The 18,200-nt window shown below is 43.7% G+C and overlaps 1 protein-coding gene across 2 annotated transcripts in view; it reads left to right on the top strand.

The window, feature by feature from the left end:
• The window catches only part of POLDIP3 (DNA polymerase delta interacting protein 3), a 322,558-nt gene that overhangs the window by 147,101 nt on the left and 157,257 nt on the right, over positions 1-18,200 (top strand). For both annotated transcript variants that reach the window (XM_089657905.1, XM_089657904.1), the window contains one exon: positions 10,801-10,878. In XM_089657905.1, coding sequence (XP_089514031.1) covers positions 10,801-10,878 — 78 coding nt within the window. The remainder of the gene's footprint in view (positions 1-10,800; positions 10,879-18,200) is intronic.

An 18,200-nucleotide genomic window follows, 5' to 3' on the forward strand; every position in this document is an offset into this window, starting at 1 on the left:
TAAATCCTCTTGTTGGAGCTGATTTGGGACATGGTGTGTTTCAGATACGTGTTGTCTTCTTCTAAGACATAGACGTATTGCACCAATTCATCAAATTTATTCTCTAATTGGTCTGCACGATCTCCGATCTAGGCTATTTCCCCACAAAGATGCAAAGCCAATTTTCCCACTTCAGCGAATATAGAGGCGGTAATATTGCATAAAAATACTTGCAATTTTTCCTCCAGTGAAGATACCGTGAGAGTAGGTGAAACAAGCAGATTGGCAGGAGCAGTGGGAGGCAGATTCAGTGCAGGTTGCTCTATCGCCCCCTCTACAAGGTTCAGGGGTTTGGTTTTCTCCATCTGGGAAGCATGAGAAGGTTGGCTGTGTTGTATGAGCAGGAGGAGCAGGTGTAGTACCTCGGTCCGTCACTGGGGGTCTGGAGCTCTTTCCCTGGATTGAAGCCGGGCATTGCGGCCTATGAAAAAACCGCTGCAGCGGGGAGGGCAGCGGATCATGTGGCGGCGGGGAAGGGGGCTTCCAGCTCCCGATCTTCCACATTATCACTGGGGATCGTGCTGGGCTGGGTGCCTGGCTTGTGTGACTTACCCAGGGACGCTTGTAGGACAGCTGACAGTTTCCTGGATACCTCCGTCTGTCCGTCCATCTGCCCTCCCGTACATGGAAAGCCTCTTGTGCCTCTATCCTCTAACTCACCAACCGAAAAGAGATTACGTGGCATTGACAGTTATTACAAGATCCATTCAAACATCTTATTGAACACCATTCAAGAATAAGTCTTTTTGCGGATAATGCTACATCCAGTCCTGTTGGTTCTACATTGACGGTCATAGAGTAACCTTTACTGTTTAACCCTGATTTTTCCTATGCTTATGTCATCTGGGTGAGAGATATATCGTACTGAGACCAGGAGCCATTATATCCTGAATACCTTCCGGATGGGAGATGTGCTGGTGATTTCTATCTATGGTGGATCAAGATTCTGAGTGATCTTAAAGGCGTATAGGCCCTTTGGGCCATAGAGTGGAGGTGAGGGGGCATTTTTACCACAGGAGGAGAGTCACTTACCATCACTTGAAGTTATTGTGTGATCACTTGCATTGTATCATATCGATTGGATTAGAGCACTACGGCGTAGTGTTATGACCTTTTTGTGATATTTATTTATTCACATCAGTGAGTGGCACTGGGGGACACGTCTAGTATTGAGATTCATTCCTCTGAATATTCACATTGTTTGGTCACCTTTTTTGCATGAAAAGATTTGTGACAGTTTATTGTGATTAATTTGTCATATATATGTTATTCACATTACATGTCTAGCACTGCACTAATCGATTATATGTCATACTACATTAACCAACTTTCTCCCTAAAAGCAATATCCTTCACTCTCAGCAAACTACACATTGACAAAGAGCTGCTTGGATATTTGCCTGGGAAATTTCTAATGTCCAAAAGTTTGGGATTCGTCCAAGTTTGGAACGAAAATTCGACCCATCCCTACTGTGTACACCTGGTGTTGGTTGCACTAGCAAACGTAGATGGACTTGACTAACAAAGATGAAACCCAGCAGTTACTTTAAGATACATTAACAGTTTTTCCCTTTTTAGAATAAAAACTTTGCATAAACTAATAACAGCTAACCATTGTAACTAGGGCTGGGACAAGGGGAAACAGTAGGGGCACATGCCCTGGGAGCAGCAGCCTTATGCAGAGGGGCATGCTTGAAGTTCCAGTTGATCTCTTTTCCTTGCTTCTCACTGACAGGAGTGACTGCGGTGTCCCTCCTGTCAGCAGGGATTTTTTTTCATCTGGAGCATGTCGGTACTGGAAAAAGTTTCCCCATCTTTTTTTTTTTTTATTCTACTTCAGCTGGTGGCTGTCAGAAAACTGGAACAGTGACTACATCTGACTGAATGCAGCTGCTGTTCACTGAAAATTCTCCAGCAGGCTCCTTCAACAAAAAGTTGATTGTTCACCTTTGGAACATGTTACATGTTCCAAAGTTGATTGTTCACCTTTGGAACATGTTACATGTTCCACCAGTTTTTAGGATGGAACATGTTCCCATAGCTCCAGCCACCCCCACCCTCTTTCTGACAGATAGTACAGGGAGAAGTTTCCCCATTCTATCTGTCAAATTTGCAAATGGCATGGCGCAGCGGAGCCCCACACGGTTGCATCATTCAATGATTGAACAGCAAGTCCCGACAGCCTTAGTGGCTGTGGGCTTGTAGTTTTCAATGAACTACCATGGCGCTGTGGTAGTTCATTGAACTTCCTGTCAGAATATCTGCTTGCTCGTACATCCCGTACAGCAAGCAGATATTCTGACAGGTCTGCAGGAGACCTGCATGACATCAGCGATCTACTGATCGCTGGTGTCATGCTTTCCAGGCTCCTTTGGACAAAAAAAATAAATGCACATTTTTTTTACCTGCAAAAAAAATTTCATTTGTTATTTTTTTCCAAAAGATGAACTTATCCTTTAACAGGTCTCAATTTTCTTGTAATACTCTACTTCTATCCCCCTATGATGTCATAGTACCATGAAGGAAGAGGGCTCTCTGCACTTCCACTTGTTGTATCCGTGCCAGTATAAAGAACTATATTCCCCTTAATGCAATTGGAAATGCAGGAAGTGGTGAGCAGATGGGTGGATGGAGTTAGAGCCAAGCTGTGGGCAGAGATGAGTATTAAGCCGAGGGAAGAGCTTAGTTTGACTGCAGGCAGAGCTGGGTTCTGACATTTATCAGTGGGTGGTTCAGACCGGCAGTCTGAGTCTCCTGGAACAGAGATCAGAAACGTAATGGCATCACCACTCATAACTATGGCAGGGAAGTTACTGGACCAGTGGCTTTGGGGATAGAAGACATAGTGGTCACTGGTTTAACAATCCGGATATAAAGGTGGATGAGTACTAGAAAAAGACAAAAAATTGGATTTTTCTCATTTTCCATTTTGGTATTCATTTAGTCAGGAACAGGTTCTTTGAAGTTAAGAAAACGTTTGATGAACTACCTCCTCTGAACTACCCACCATCATCCTTGGCGACTTCAGTATCCCTATCAACATCAACAACCCGGCTACATCCCAACTCCTCCACTTAACCTGCACACAGTCCTCCACTCACCTACGGGAACACCCTGGACCTCGTTTTCTCTCACCTCTGCACCCTCCACAATCCCTTTCCCTCTCTCTGACCACAACCTCATTACGTCTCCCCGTCCTTTAACACCTCCCCCCCCCCCCCCCAAACGTCAAACCATCACCAGCTGTAACCTCCGCAACCTGAACCCGGCCCCTCTCCACTCTGCAGCTGACCGCCTGTATGACTGTATCCTTCCACTGCCATGCCCTGACCTGGCCACTACTGCGTATAACAACTTGCTGTTAGCTGCCTTAGACTCCTTAGCACCCTTAACAACACGCAGCATTAGACCCCAACCACTTCAACCCTGGTAGAACGACCACACTAAAAATCTTAAACGACGCAGTCGCTTGCTGGAGCGATTATGGTGCAATACCAGATCTCCTCGAGCGTTCTCCCTCTACAAATCCGCCTTCCTCACTTACACCTCCTCCCTCCATGCCACCAAACAAGCCTACTTTGTAACCCTCATCAACACCCTCTCCACCTGTCCTCGCCGGCTCTTCTCCACTTTCAACTCCCTACTCTCTCCCCCCCCACCTACACCCAGTACCTCACTCACCGCCCACGAGAATGCCAATCATTTCCAAAGCAAGATCGACGCAATCCGTAAAGACATCGCCAATGCTCAATCTACCTCCCCACCTAGCCTTCCTCCCACGATAACCCCCTCAACTCTCCCCTCCTCTGACCTCGCAAACACCCTGCCCCCCACCACACCTAGCATCCCGCACACTATAACCTTCTTAGAAGCCCGCCTCACCACTCGCCCCCTTGACCCTGTCCCCACACAACTCCTCCGGTCACCCTCCTCCTCCATCCTACGCTCCCTCTCCCACATCTTCAATCTCTCCCTCTCTACTGGTGCATTCCCCTCCCCCCTAAAGCACGTGCACATCACCCCCATACTCAAAAAACACTCCCTGGACCCCACCGACCTGAACAACCGTAGACCCATCTCCCTGCTGCCATTTACATCCAAGCTCCTTGAGCGCTTAGTCTACAATCGCCTAAGCTCCCACCTCACTAACGACAACCTCCTCGATCCACTACAGTCTGGCTTCCATCCCCTACACTCCACTGAAACCGCCCTACTCAAAATCACTAATGACCTGCTAACCACCAAAGCTATTGGCCACTACTTAGTCCTACTCCTCAACCTCTCTGCGGCCTTCGACACTGTCTACCACCCCCTCCTCCTTAATAAACTACACTCCCTTGGCATCAGAGTCTCCGCTCTTTCCTGGCTCTCCTCCTATCTATCCCAACGCTCCTTCAGCGTTACCTATAACGCTACCACCTCCCCCTCTCTGTTGGGGTCCCCCAAGGCTCTGTCCTCGGGCCCCTTCTCTTCTCCATCTACACCTTCTCCCTTGGCAAACTGATACACTCCCATGGCTTCAACTATCACCTCTACGCCGATGACGCGCAAATTTAGCTCTCCACCCCTCACCTCACCCCTTCAGTCTCTGCCCGTATCACTCACTTACTGAACGACATATCAGACTGGATGTCACTCCATTTCCTCAAATTGAACCTTTCCAAAACCGAGCTCCTAATTTATCCCCCAGCCCGCGCCCCCCCCCCCTCATCCTCTTTATCACGACTAACAACGCCACCATCAGTCCCACCCTGCAAGCCAAAGTCCTAGGTGTCACTCTAGACTCAAACCTGTCCTTCCAACCCCATGTCCATCGCTGGCAAACTCATGCAGGCTCCACCTCCGCAACATCTCCAAAATACGTACGTTCCTAACCCCAGACACTACTAAACAACTCGTTCACTCCCTTATCTCATGTCTGGACTACTGCAACTCTCTTCTCACCAGCCCACCCCAACACAGGCTATCCTGAACTCAGCAGCCAGACTCATCCACCTTACCAACCGCTCCGCTTCTGCCATCCCCCTCTGTCATTCCCTCCACTGGCTCCCGATTGCCCAACGCATTAAATTCAAACTACTAACATTGACATACAAAGCCATTCATAACGCTGCCCCAAACTACCTCATCGACTTGATACCCAAATACCACCCAACCCATACTCTTCACTCCTCACAAGATCTCCTACTTTTTAGCTCCCTGGTCTCCTCCTCCCACGCCCGACTGCAGGACTTCACCCATCCTCTGGAACTCACTACCCCAATCCATCACTGTCACCTACCCTCCACACCTTTAGGCGCACCCTGAAAACCCATCTTTTCAGGGAAGCCTACCCCACTCTCACCTAACAGCCGATCTCCACCACTCCTCCTACCACTCCATCCCCCACAGCCACTTCCTCCTGTACCACTAGATTGTAAGCTCGAAAGAGAAGGGCCCTCGAACCCCTCCTGTATTGTTTTGTTACTGTATTGTCTCATGTACTGTCCCCCACTATAATGTACAGCGCTGAGCAAACCTTTTGGCGCTATATAAATACTGTATAATAATATAATGAACGTTTAACAACTTTTCTGCCTGGAGTTCATCTTTAAGCTCCTTTTCTATTCCTGGGCAGCAGGAGTGTTAGCAGGAGCAACAGTAAAGGTTGTAGCAGTACAGCTGCTTTCACACTGATATGTTTTTCTTCCATTTTTGCCTTACCAAAAGCGGAAGAAAAGTGCATGACCATGAAATCCTGTCAAGCCCAATAACAATAAAACTGTGTGCTACCACACACTAAAGCTGCTTTCACACCCGATCTGTTTTTTCATTTAAAAAAAAGTGGAAGAAAAACATATGACCATTAAATCCTATGGAACTCTTCACACTGGTAAGTTGTGGGTCCATTGCATTTTTCAAGTCCTGCTTGCCGCTATGTTGGTGCAGTAAATGAACACCAAAAACACACCTCCCTATTGAAATGAATGGAAAAGGCATCAGAAATACACCCATAGTTGCAATTTTGGTAAAAAAAAAATTTTGTCGCATGCTTTTTTTTTTCGCTCTGGGGCAAAACGCACCAGAATGCAACAAAAATGTGTTTTTGCAATGGAGCAGTGTGAAAGCTTAATATGCACTGCTGAAAAAAATTAAACCCTTTTTAGTCAGAGTATAGCATCTTGTCAGTTAAACTCCTGGGATATTGATCTGGTCTGTTAAGTAGCAGAGGGGGTTGGCAATCCGTTTCAGCTGCTTTGGTGTTAATGAAATTAACAGGTTAATTGGTTGCAACATTGAGATGACCCCCAAAACAGGAATGGTTTTACAGGTGGTGGCCACTGACATTTTTTTTCCTACTCCTCTTTTCTGACTGTTTTTCACTAGTTTTGCTTTTGGCTAGAGTCCGTGTCACTGCTGGTAGCATGAGACAATACCTGAACCCTACAGAGGTTTCACAGGCAGTCCAACTCCAGGATGGCACATCAATATGTGCTATTGCCAGAAGGGTTGCTGTGTCTCAACAGCATGGAGGAGATTCCAGGAATCAAGCAGTTATTCTAGGAGAGCTGGACAGGGCCGTAGAAGGTCCTTAACCCATCACCAGGACCGGCACCTGCTCATTTGTGCAAGGAGGAACAGTATGAGCATTACCAGAGCCCTACAAAATGACCACCAGCAGGCTACTGGGTGTGAATGTCTCTGACCAAACAGTCAGAAACAGACTTCATGAGGGTGGCCTGAGGACCCAACATCCTGTAGTAGGCCCTGTGCTCACTGTCCTGCACCATAGAGCTCGATTGACATTTGCCATTGAACGCCAAAATTGTCAGGCCCGCCACTGGCGCCCTGTGCTTTTCACAGATGAGAGCAGGTTCACCCTGAGCACATGTGACAGACGTGAGAGGTTCTGGAGAAGCCATAGAGAACTTTATGCTGCCTGTAACATCTTTGAGCATGACCATTTTGGTGTTGGGTCATTGGTGGTCTGGGGAGGTATATCCATGGAGGGACGCACAGACATCTACAGGCTAGAGTAGACAATGGCACCCTGACTGCCATTAGGTATTAGGATGAAAACCTTGGACCCATTGTCAGACCCTACGCTGGAGCAGTGGGTCCTGGGTTCTTTCTGGTGCATGACAATGCCTTGCCTCATGTGGCAAGAGTATGCAGGCAGTTCCTGGAGGATGAAGGAATTGATACCATTGAATGGCCCCCTTGCTTGCCTGAACTAAATCCAATAAAACACCTCTGGGATATCATGTTTTGGTCCATCCAACACCGCCAGGTTTCAGCTCAGACTCTCCAGGAGCTCAGTGATGCCTTGGTCCAGATCTGGGAGGAAATACCCCAGGACACTATCCATTGTCAGGCATGCTTACGAGCACGTGAGGGCCATACAAACTGCTGAGTACCATTTTAAGTTGCTGCAATTAAATTTCAGCAAAATAGACTAGCCTGCTGCATAATTTTTTTACTTTTATTTTCGGTGTTGTCTTTGATGGAAATGAAAACTGTCAACCTACAGTGGACTGAATTCAAACGATGGGGAATCCTTACATTCCTAACACATTGCCCAGTCCATATCAGTATAGATCAGGGGTGGGCAAACTTTTTGACTTGAGGGCCGCAATGGGTTCATATATTGGACCCGGGGGCCGGACCAAGAGTAGATGAATGATGTGTATGTGTCATCCATATTAAGTATAGTAATATTCCCCCATAGTAAGCATGGTAATTAATCCCCCATATAGTAATTCATCCCCCATATAGTAATTCATTCCCCATATTAATTCATCCCCCATATCAAGTCCCCCCTGTGTCAATTTACTTACCTTTGCTCCGCGGGTTCCTCTCGCCGTGTTCCCGCGCCGTTCCGGTCTTCAGGGCGGACTGTGAGAGGAGCCTAGCTCCCCTCACGTTCATCACGCTGCCCCGCCTACACACATCCTGACAGCCTTCCTGACAGTATCACGCTCCGCGGGCCGGATTAAAAGGTCCCCTGGGCCGTATACGGCCCGAGGGCCGTAGTTTGCCCATTGCTGGTATAGATATCCAGCATGATATTTTTTCTCCATTGAGATCTGATGTGTTTTCAAAGTGTTCCTTTAATTTTTTTGAGCAGTGGTATATACGCCAAAAGAAAAAAATTAGAATGTATAATGAGCTGCAGCAGACACTGAATGTGTTCCCACACCAATAAATATATAATCAATAAATAGTGCAAATATCAGCCAGCATATTATAAACAAGAAAAGGCCAAAAAAAAGAGAAAAAGTCCCAAATTGTTGATAATGTATGTGATGAAATTGTCCTTTTATAATACGAAGTTCAGTGCTCCACAAAACTTTTATTTATCCTTGGACTAGTGCTCCACGTGAGAATCAGTGTGCTCCACCACCAACAGGATTTCCCGATTACCTGGACCTATATAAATGAATATATACAGTTGTGACCAAAATTATTCAACCCCCAATGCTGTAAAGGGGTTTAGGGACTATAGTGTACATTTGGAATTGTATTCAGAATCAAATCCTACAAGGACGTTGTAACTACCCAAATGCAACTAAAATGACATCAATTGTTTATGTAATACAGTAGTAAATGGTTCTTATGTGGTTTCTTCATTGCCACAATTATTCAACCCCTTAAAGACTACCACTCTGAAGAACAGAGGTTCATACAGGTGCTTTCCATCAGGTATTGAAAACACCTGTGGATGTCACCGAGCAGCAATCAAGCATAATAAGCACCAATTAGGCAGCTTTAAAATGACTGTGATACTCAGCTCCTTCTAGACATTTACTGGTGTGGTTACAAACATGGTGAAGGCAAGAGAATGGTCCAGGAAGACAAGAGAAGAGGTGATTTCTCTTCACAGGAAGGGCAATGGCTATAAGAAGATTGCAAAGATGTTAAACATACCAAGAGACACCTTAGGAAGCATCATTCGCAAATTCAAGGCAAAGGGCACTGTTGAAACGCTACCTGGTCGTGGCAGAAAGAAGATGCTGACTTCGACTGCTGTGCGCTACCTGAAGCGTAGAGTGGAGAGAAGTCCCCGTGTGACTGCTGAGGAACTGAGAAAAGATTTGTCAGATGTGGGTACAGAAGTTTCAGCCCAGACAATAAGACGCACACTGCGTAATGAAGGCCTCCGTGCCAGAACTCCCAGGCGTACCCCCTTGCTGTCTCCAAAGAATAAGAAGAGTCGACTGCAGTATGCCAAAAGCCATGTGGACAAACCACAAAAGTTGTGGGATAGTGTTCTGTGGACTGATGAAACAAAATTAGAACTGTTTGGGCCCATGGATCAACGCTATGTTTGGAGGAGGAAGAACAAGGCCTATGATGAAAAGAACACCTTGCCTACTGTGAAGCATGGTGGAGGGTCAATCATGCTTTGGGGCTGTTTTGCTTCTGCAGGTACAGGGAAGCTTCAGCGTGTGCAAGGTACCATGAATTCTCTTCAGTACCAGGAGATATTGGATGGAAACGTGATGCAGTCCGTCACACACCTGAGGCTTGGGAGACGTTGGACCTTTCAACAGGACAATGATCCCAAGCATACCTCCAAGTCCACTAGAGCATGGTTGCAGAGGAAAGGCTGGAACATTTTGGAGTGGCCATCGCAGTCACCAGACTTAAATCCGATTGAGAACCTCTGGTGGGACTTAAAGAAAGCAGTTGCAGTGCGCAAGCCTAAGAATGTGACTGAACTGGAGGCCTTTGCCCATGAAGAATGGGCGAAGATACCCGTAGATCGCTGCAAGACACTTGTGTCAAGCTATGCTTCACGTTTAAAAGCTGTTATAACTGTAAAAGGATGCTGTACTAAGTACTAAGATTGAATGTCACTTGGGGGTTGAATAAAACTGATAATGCTGTGAGCACAGAAAAGACATTTGTGGTTATTTCATTATAACTGTTATGTTATATTTGTCTGACCTACAAGTGCCTCTTTAATGTAAATGTAAGCAAGATGACTGAATGATCAAAAGCAATGTCAAACTGGCCAAAACACTCAATTTCAGTGGGGGTTGAATAATTTTGGTCACAACTGTAGGTCACAGCGTGCTTTCAGCTATCTATAAGCTTTCCAGAACAGTATATTGTTCTGCCGTATAGCAGCAGTGGATGTAAGACAGAGGAAGTTTTTTTTCTTGAAGTTAATACGTTCTCAGCCAAATGCCCTTCTAAGAAACTCAGTGAGTTTCTCTTAAAGCGGAACCACACTGCATCTGAGCACCACAAACTAAAAACACAGTTGTGTGTTTGTTTTCAATATTCAAAGCAAACTCCCCCATCCATTCATGTCTCTATACTTTACTTTTCTGAGAAATCATTTTGAAAAACACCCTCTGGCATTTCTGGCAGTGGCCATCTCAAGTAGCATTTACTTCTTGGAATCCATCTGCCCTTAGCTCACCCATAGGCAGAGCTGAGAACCCTCCCTCCTCTCCTGAAGACTGCTGAGATGTGTAACATAATTTGCCTAGGCATGGAAACCAGGAAGTAATTGAAGAAATTTTAAAAAATGAATTAATTAAATTAAGTAAATATAATATACTTTCATATCTATTTACTAATGCTAGGAGCACAAGGATTAAAAATAGTCCAGGTAGATTGAGAGAGTGAAGTTCCGCTTTAAGCAGTCTTGTTGACATGAGACAGACTTTTTTTATTTTGTGTGGCTTTTGCAATCTTTTTGTGTAAAATATATCAATTACCTTATACGTGATTCTATTTTAAAAATTTTTTTTTTTTTTTTTTCCAATAGCCTGCTTTTAGCCCTATAGAAGGCACAAAAATGACTGTGAATAATTTGCATCCAAGGGTTACAGAGGAGGATATTGTGGTAAGTAGCATGTTTTTTACATGTTTAAATAAACCATTCCCCTTGCTATCTCATTTAGCAGTACCTGCTACCTAAGACCTAAGTACCTAAGGCTGTTTTTAGGCTTCCTCTCATATTTCACAGATCACCAGCAATGTCTGTGAAAAACTGGTAAATGGAAATCAAACTTTTAAGAATACGATTACAAGGCTTGATATTTATAGACCCTGGATTATAGGCTGCTACCTTCAGGTGATTGTTTACTGGCAATGCTTTACTGCATACACCTGCCAGGCATCTCTTATAACCCTACCCCACTCCATGAGTCCTTGTTTTTTGTTAGTGTCCTAAGGTCAGGGATCTATTCTCATTTATGGAGAAATCATTCGATACTCTTTATTTTTCTTTTTACTTCATATTCTTCAATTCTAGTACAACAGTAGAAACAGTGCATCTGGATCAGTGCTACCTCAGTAAAACCTTGGGAGCCATACCTGGACCCCACACCATAGTCATGGCCTGTAATGTTGCTTTGAGCACTGAGTCTGCTTAGGTGCTCACCTTGGTACTTGGTGCAACATGTGTAGTTAGCCGCAGGGTACTATACAGGTCCAGGGCAGAGGATGTCTCTTTGGTAAAACACTTGACATATTCAAGGGACATACGTGTTAGGAGTCTTTGGGGGCAGCTTGGGTCTTACTCCAGTGTAAGAAAAACATCATCACTGTGAGAGGTTTGAGCGTTTTGCAGACCTTTAACAGAGTGAATGCTTTTGCTCAGGCAAGCATTCACTCTGTTAAATGTCTGTGAAATTGCAAGGTTCCCTTGCAAATGCTTTTTTCCATTGTTTTCAGCAAAGGTATTCTCTTGTGGGGTATTAATTGAACAAGGAGCAGAAATGGAGTAAGGGTTGCTGTGAAGGTGTACACAGCAACCTGGTGTCAACCATCTTGTAGCGAAGTCCTCATGGCAAAAGGTTGGAAGAAATGTCTGTGTACCATAAAAAGGGTTCTCGTACGAAGTGGTTGTAAACTGCACGATCTGTGGTGTGATGCAACATCTGGTCATCCAGCTGACACTAAGTGAGCCACACTTTTCAGATATTTATTTGTAAAAAAAATTTGAAAAACATTTATAATTTTCCTTCCACTTTGTGTTGGTCTATAAAATAAAATACATTTACCTTTTTTTTTGTTGTTGTAACATGATAAAATGTGGAAAATTTCAAGAGGTATGAATGCTTTTTCAAAGCACTGTACTTGTCAGTATTGCTGGTCCCTATATAGGGACCAAGCCGTGCCAGTAATGGTGGGTATACCCTTGGAGGGGTGTTCAGGGTGTGGGTTCCATAGGGATGGATCATAATCTGAAGAATTTATCGCTCTTCCAATTGACTGCAAACATCCACGGTGTCGCAATCGTACATTCAGAGACTGACGCAGTCCTCCATTTTTAAGAAATCTCCATGTTGTCCCTCATTTATCCTCCTCCCTCTCTGAGAGCCACAGTGACATCTGGTTGGTGTGGGTGTTGGAAGTGTCGCAGGCAGGCCAGAGCTCAGCAGGGAGCCCCAAGGTGCCTGGTTGTCTGAGAGAGCTGTGCAATATAACACCTCGTAAAAGATAACACAAGCCTTCCCAGGAGTTCAAAGACATTCCAAGGAAGCACACATAACTGCGCTAATAAACCTAACTCTGCACATGTGACAGAACCAGATAACACTTTTAAAATCCATTTTTCCCCTATGTCTCATATCTTGGAATATGAGAGACTTGCATAAAAACCAGGCATATCTTCAAATTGGCCACGAGGAGACAAACAGTTTGATAGGTCACTCTCCTTGGCTGGAATACATAGGAAAGCAGAAAAGTAGGTCTCGTGAACCGTTCAGTGTATAATTTCATATCTAATCATTAGATTCGTCAGATGTATCTGCATAATAATCTACCCGCGGGCGGAATGTCACTTGTGCACAGGGAAAGTTATGAGCCAAAATATGAACCAGTTGAGATTTTGGCTCTAGTTTAGGCCTATGCCCAGACCTTCCCTCCCTAAACGGGTCATTGGTCCTTGACTTCAGAGACACCCCCTGCAGGGGAATTACAAAATGGGCTGTCAGGCTTAAGAGAGGAAGTTGAAGAATTCTCCCTTTTAACATCAGAACCACCTGGGAGCATAAGTGGGGGGGGGGTTGGAGCCTGAATATGGCGGCACGGGAGAGTGTGCTGTAAGCACTCCTCGTTAGCCTCCCCCGACTATCCTCCCTATGTGGCCCCATCAAAGTGACTAGCTGCACCGGAGGGTGAGTGGAGACTCACCGAGCTGGAGAGGGGCAGTGGAGACGGCTTGTTGGCGAGCCTGGAGAGAGACGCCTGGGGGTTTCCTGGGATTTCTTGCGGCGGCTTCCGAGGAGGCGCAGGGTTGCCAAGGAGATGGACGTAGTGGCGCTGACACGTGGGCAGCCGCGGAGGAGCTCTGGGAGCTCCGGGAGTGGGAGAGACTGTTTGGCGTCCGAGTAAGCTGGTGGATCGGCGGAGGGTAGCCGGCATACCGCCTCCACACTATACCACCTCCACACCATCTCCATAGTACCTCTAACCCCCCAACCTCCATGCTACCACCAATTTCCATACCGCCCCCAACCATCATACCACCTCCAACTCAAGGAGGACACTGATGGGAAGACAAGCTTCAAGAGACCCATATGAATCCCCCTAAGAGAATACGGCCATAGGAGAGGACTGCATTTAGAAAGATATTCCAACGTGGAGGGTGAGTGATAACTGCGGGTTCTCTGCAGGTCTCCTTTTACACTCTTTATACAGTGGATCTGTGTACTGGAGTTTTATTTACATTGGATTCATGCACTGGATCTCCTTGTGCCTGTAATAAAGATATTGCATCAAATACCTAATTTGAAATAAGGAAATGGGGGATTCCTAGGGAGGGTCTGAAGATCTAGAGCGAAAGAAGAGGATTTCCTAAATATAAGAGTAAAGTTTCAAAAACAACATGAAAGGTAAAAATACCAAAGGGAGTGGGCCTAAGAATTCCCAAACTGGTATGATTAAGAAGTACGCGTCACAAGGAAATTTTACCCCAGAAAGATCTCAGGGAGTAAGTGAAAAAAGTGAATTGGAAATAAGCCTGGATAATAGTCCGAGACTTTCCCTGGGACCGGTATATAATAGTCAACAATTAATGGAAGGTATTGAACCGAGAGAAATCGAAAGAGATCTGCAAATACCTAATAAAAAGGAAATGGCGGAGATGTTTAAAAACTTTGAAAAATCAATAAAGCAAGAGATGGGGACAATTCGGGAAGAATTGGGGCAATTGTTAACTAGGTTGGAGGAAATGGAGGAAAGTCCAAATTCATACCCAAATCATCCCAAAATTAGAGAAATGGATAATAGAAGATAGAAAAGAACAAAAAAGACTGCTTTATATGATGGAAGAACAAGAAAACAGAGAAAGGAGAAATAATCTTAGAGTAAGAGGAGTCCCAGAGTTGACACAGGGAGAAGATTTAAAAGAGCTAATTGGCAAAATTTTGAACTCCATAATGGATAAACCAGATGTGGAGATGTTTAAATTGGATGGAGTGTATAGGATAGGGAAGTATCAAGAAAAAGGATTAGAAAAACCAAGAGATATAATTGTTAAATTCCATAATTATGGAGATAAAAAGAGATATGGAAAAAGATTAAAGGAAGAACAAGTATTGCATATGGAGGGAAAAGTATTCAAATTTTTGTGGACTTAACAGCAGAGACTCTGAGAAGAAAGAGATCACTGAAACCCCTATTAGAAGTGATGAAAAAATATAATGTGAAATACAGATGGGGACGTGCAGCGAGCTTAATCGGTTGGAGGGATGGAATTACAGCAACTTTAAGATTTCCGGAAGATTTCGAAGTTTTCTGTGATAAACTTGGACTGCAGAGACTAGTGATACCGGGTTGGGAAGTGGAGGAGGGAGAGTTATGTACTTTTGGGGAGGGAAAGTGGCAGCTGGTTAGAAGAGGTAATAGAGAGTCAATAGATAAGGGGACACCGGGGAGGAGGGGGGAAGGTGAGCGGTTATGGGCGGAGCCGAACCCCTAAGGTGGGATCAGAGGTGGATCATGATCCAAAGGCAAAGGAGGCCTGGGGGGGGGGTGGTGGGGGGAGGGTTGGGATATGGGGGGGAGAGGGGTAGGGAGGGTAATACTCTGCAAAAGAGAGGGAGAGGAGGGGTGAAGGAAAGAGAGAGATAAGAGGAGCAGACTAACATGGAAGTTCAGTTTGTAACCTATAATGTAAAGGGGCTGAGTTGCCCTGGGAAGAGATTTAGATTATTTAAGGAGCTGCAACATAGAACATCCTCCAATGGTTTTTTTTGCAGGAGACACACTTCGAGATCGAGTTGAAGGTTAGGCTGAGGGCTAGATATTTCCCAACATGGTATTATGCGGACTCGCCAACTAAAAGAGCAAAAGGGGTTGCTATAGGCTTTGCAAAAAATATAAGGTTTGAGGAGGAAAAAAGAGTAATAGACCCAGAGGGAAGGTTTTTTGTTTTTGAGGGGTAAGTTGCAGGAAATTGAGTGTACACTGGCTAGTATATATTGCCCAAATAAGAAACCGGAGAGATTCCTTAGGGAAGTATTGAAGAGGCTGATGGATTTTAAAAGGGGTCGCTTGATAGTGGCTGGGGACTTTAATATCTGCATGGACCTACGGATGGATACTACCTTTTGTGTGAGGAGGGAGGAGAGTAGGTCCCTGAGATTATTAAAGAAATCGTTAAATGAATATCAAATGGTAGACATATGGTGAATTAGGCATATGAAAGATAGAGATTATACATTTTTCTCACATGTTCATGAGACTTATTCTAGATTGGATCATATATTGGTAGAACATCAATTCATAGATTCTGTGGTAGAAGTAAAAATTGGAGGAAGTTCTATTTCTGATCATGCCCCTGTTGCAATGAAGTCAAGATTGGGTAGAGAGGAGGATTTGTTTGGCGGATGAATGAGGCACTTCTTCTGGATGAGGAGATGGATCGAAAGATCACGATAGAAATGAAAAGATTTTTCGAAGAGAATGATACAGAGGAAGTGTTGGTTGCAACAGTGTGGGAAGCCCATAAGGCTTATATTAGAGGACTACTCATTGCAATAGGGGCAAAAAAGAAAAGAGAAAGGAAGGAAAAGATTAATAGACTCTTAAATGAAATATTCGATCTTGAACAGGCTCATAAAAGGAAAATATCTAAAGAGATAATGCAGAGAATAATAAAGAGAGGAATTAGAGAAGGTAATAGAGGAGGAAAAAAGAAGAGTCTTTAATAAAGTAATAAGTGAAAGGTATAGATGGGGAGATAGGCCGGGAAAATATTTGAGGGCCTTGAGGAAAACAAAATAGGAATTATATAGAAAAAATAAGAAATTTTAAGGGTGAAATGGTACATTCAACTAAAGATATCGCTAGAGTGTTTAAGGATTATTATAGTGATCTATATAACATACCCCAGGACACTTTCAATAAAGCTGATATAGTAAACATAGAAAAAAGAACATATTTAAAAAATGCAGGTCTAGCAAAATTAAGTAAAATCCAATTGAACTCCTTAGAATCAGAAATTACATCAGAGGAAATAGAAATAGCATTAAAAAACACCGCGGTGGGGAAAAGTCCGGGCCCAGATTGGTATACTGTAAAATACTATAAAAAATATAAAGAGTTGCTAATACCCAAATTGAAGATATATATGAATGCTTTGGGAGGTGAGATTGAAATAAGGGGGTAGTCCTTACAGGCTAATATAGTTTTAATTCATAAGAAAGACAAAGACCCCTCACAGTGTGCAAGTTATAGACCAATTGCGCTGTTAAATCTAGATACTAAATTGTATGCAAAGGTTCTGGCAAATAGACTTAAGGTCTGGGTGCCAGAATAGATACACGGAGATCAGGTGGTTTGTCCCGGGAAGAGAGGGTAGAGACAATGGATTGAGATCATTTTTGCTCATACAGGAAGGTAAAAATGGGAAAATCCCAGTAGTACTACTGTCAATCGACGCTGAGAAAGCATTTGATAGAGTTGGGGATTTATGATGGACACCCTTGAGGTGATGGGGCTGGGGGATAGAATGAGGAAGTGGACTGGTAACTTATATAGAGGGCCTACAGCCGCTATTATGGTTAATGGAAGAAGATCAGAGATTTTCAGGATGTCAAATGGAACAAGACAGGGATGCCCTCTATCTCCACTGCTGTATGTCCTATCGTTGGAGCCACTGCTGTCTATGATAAGAAAGAACATAAATATAAAGGGAATAAAGATAGGAGACAGAGAACATAAGGTAGTGGCTTACTCGGATGATTTGATCTATGTTGGAAATCCTCGGATATCACTTCCAAATTTAATGAAAATACTGAAGGAATATGGGGAATTATCAAATTTAAAAATGAACCCAACAAAAACTGAAATTTTAAATATAAATCTTAAAAATAGTGAAAAAGAAATAATACAAGAAGATTTCCCCTTTGTTTGGAGAGAGAATTAAAGTACCTGGGAATAAAACTGTCTGCTGCAATTAAAAATATGTATAAAAGTAACTATTTCACTTTTAAATGAGATTAAGGAGGAGTTGAAGAATTTGATAAAAATGATAATTGTGCCCAAAGTTTTATATAAATTCCAAATGATTCCAATTAAACTTCCAGAGTTTTTTTTTAAAATACTTAGAAAAATGATGTTGGGATATATATGGAGGAATAAAAAAACAAGAATACGTTATGAAATGCTGACTAGAATCAAAGAGAGGGGTGGTTTAGGACTCCCAGATTTCAAGAGATATAAAACGGTGATAATTGCGAGAATTTTTGACTGGACTCCTAACCCAGGGAAAAGTTGGGTTAAAATTGAAAATACACTGAGTGGAACAAATTTAAGTAGGATTATATGGTTACCTGCACAATATAGAGGACTAGATGTCAACACAAGTGTGTACACTTTTATTGTTTTAAAAGTTTGGGAAATGTTACACAGACAAAAGGGATGGGTTTTTAATTCACAGTTAATGCCACTAAGGAACTCGGAATATTTTGCTCCTGGGAAGGAAGATATCACAGGGAAATGGATCATAAAACAGGATGCGCAATTGAGAGATATAATGGTGGGTGAGGAAATAGGATCATATAGAGAGTTGGAGAAGAACAAGGGAGAGGTTTTCAGTAGAATGGATGAGTTACGATATCATCAATTGAAATATTTCTTTGGGAGTCTCCCAAAACCTGTGAGAACTAGAAAGAAGTGGAATTTATTTGAAAGATTATTAGAAACACGGGG

This window comes from Staurois parvus, unplaced genomic scaffold, assembly GCF_062004578.1.
Source record: "Staurois parvus isolate SC_StPar_1 unplaced genomic scaffold, SC_StPar_1.0 ptg001039l, whole genome shotgun sequence".
Taxonomy (NCBI): Eukaryota; Metazoa; Chordata; class Amphibia; order Anura; family Ranidae; genus Staurois; species Staurois parvus.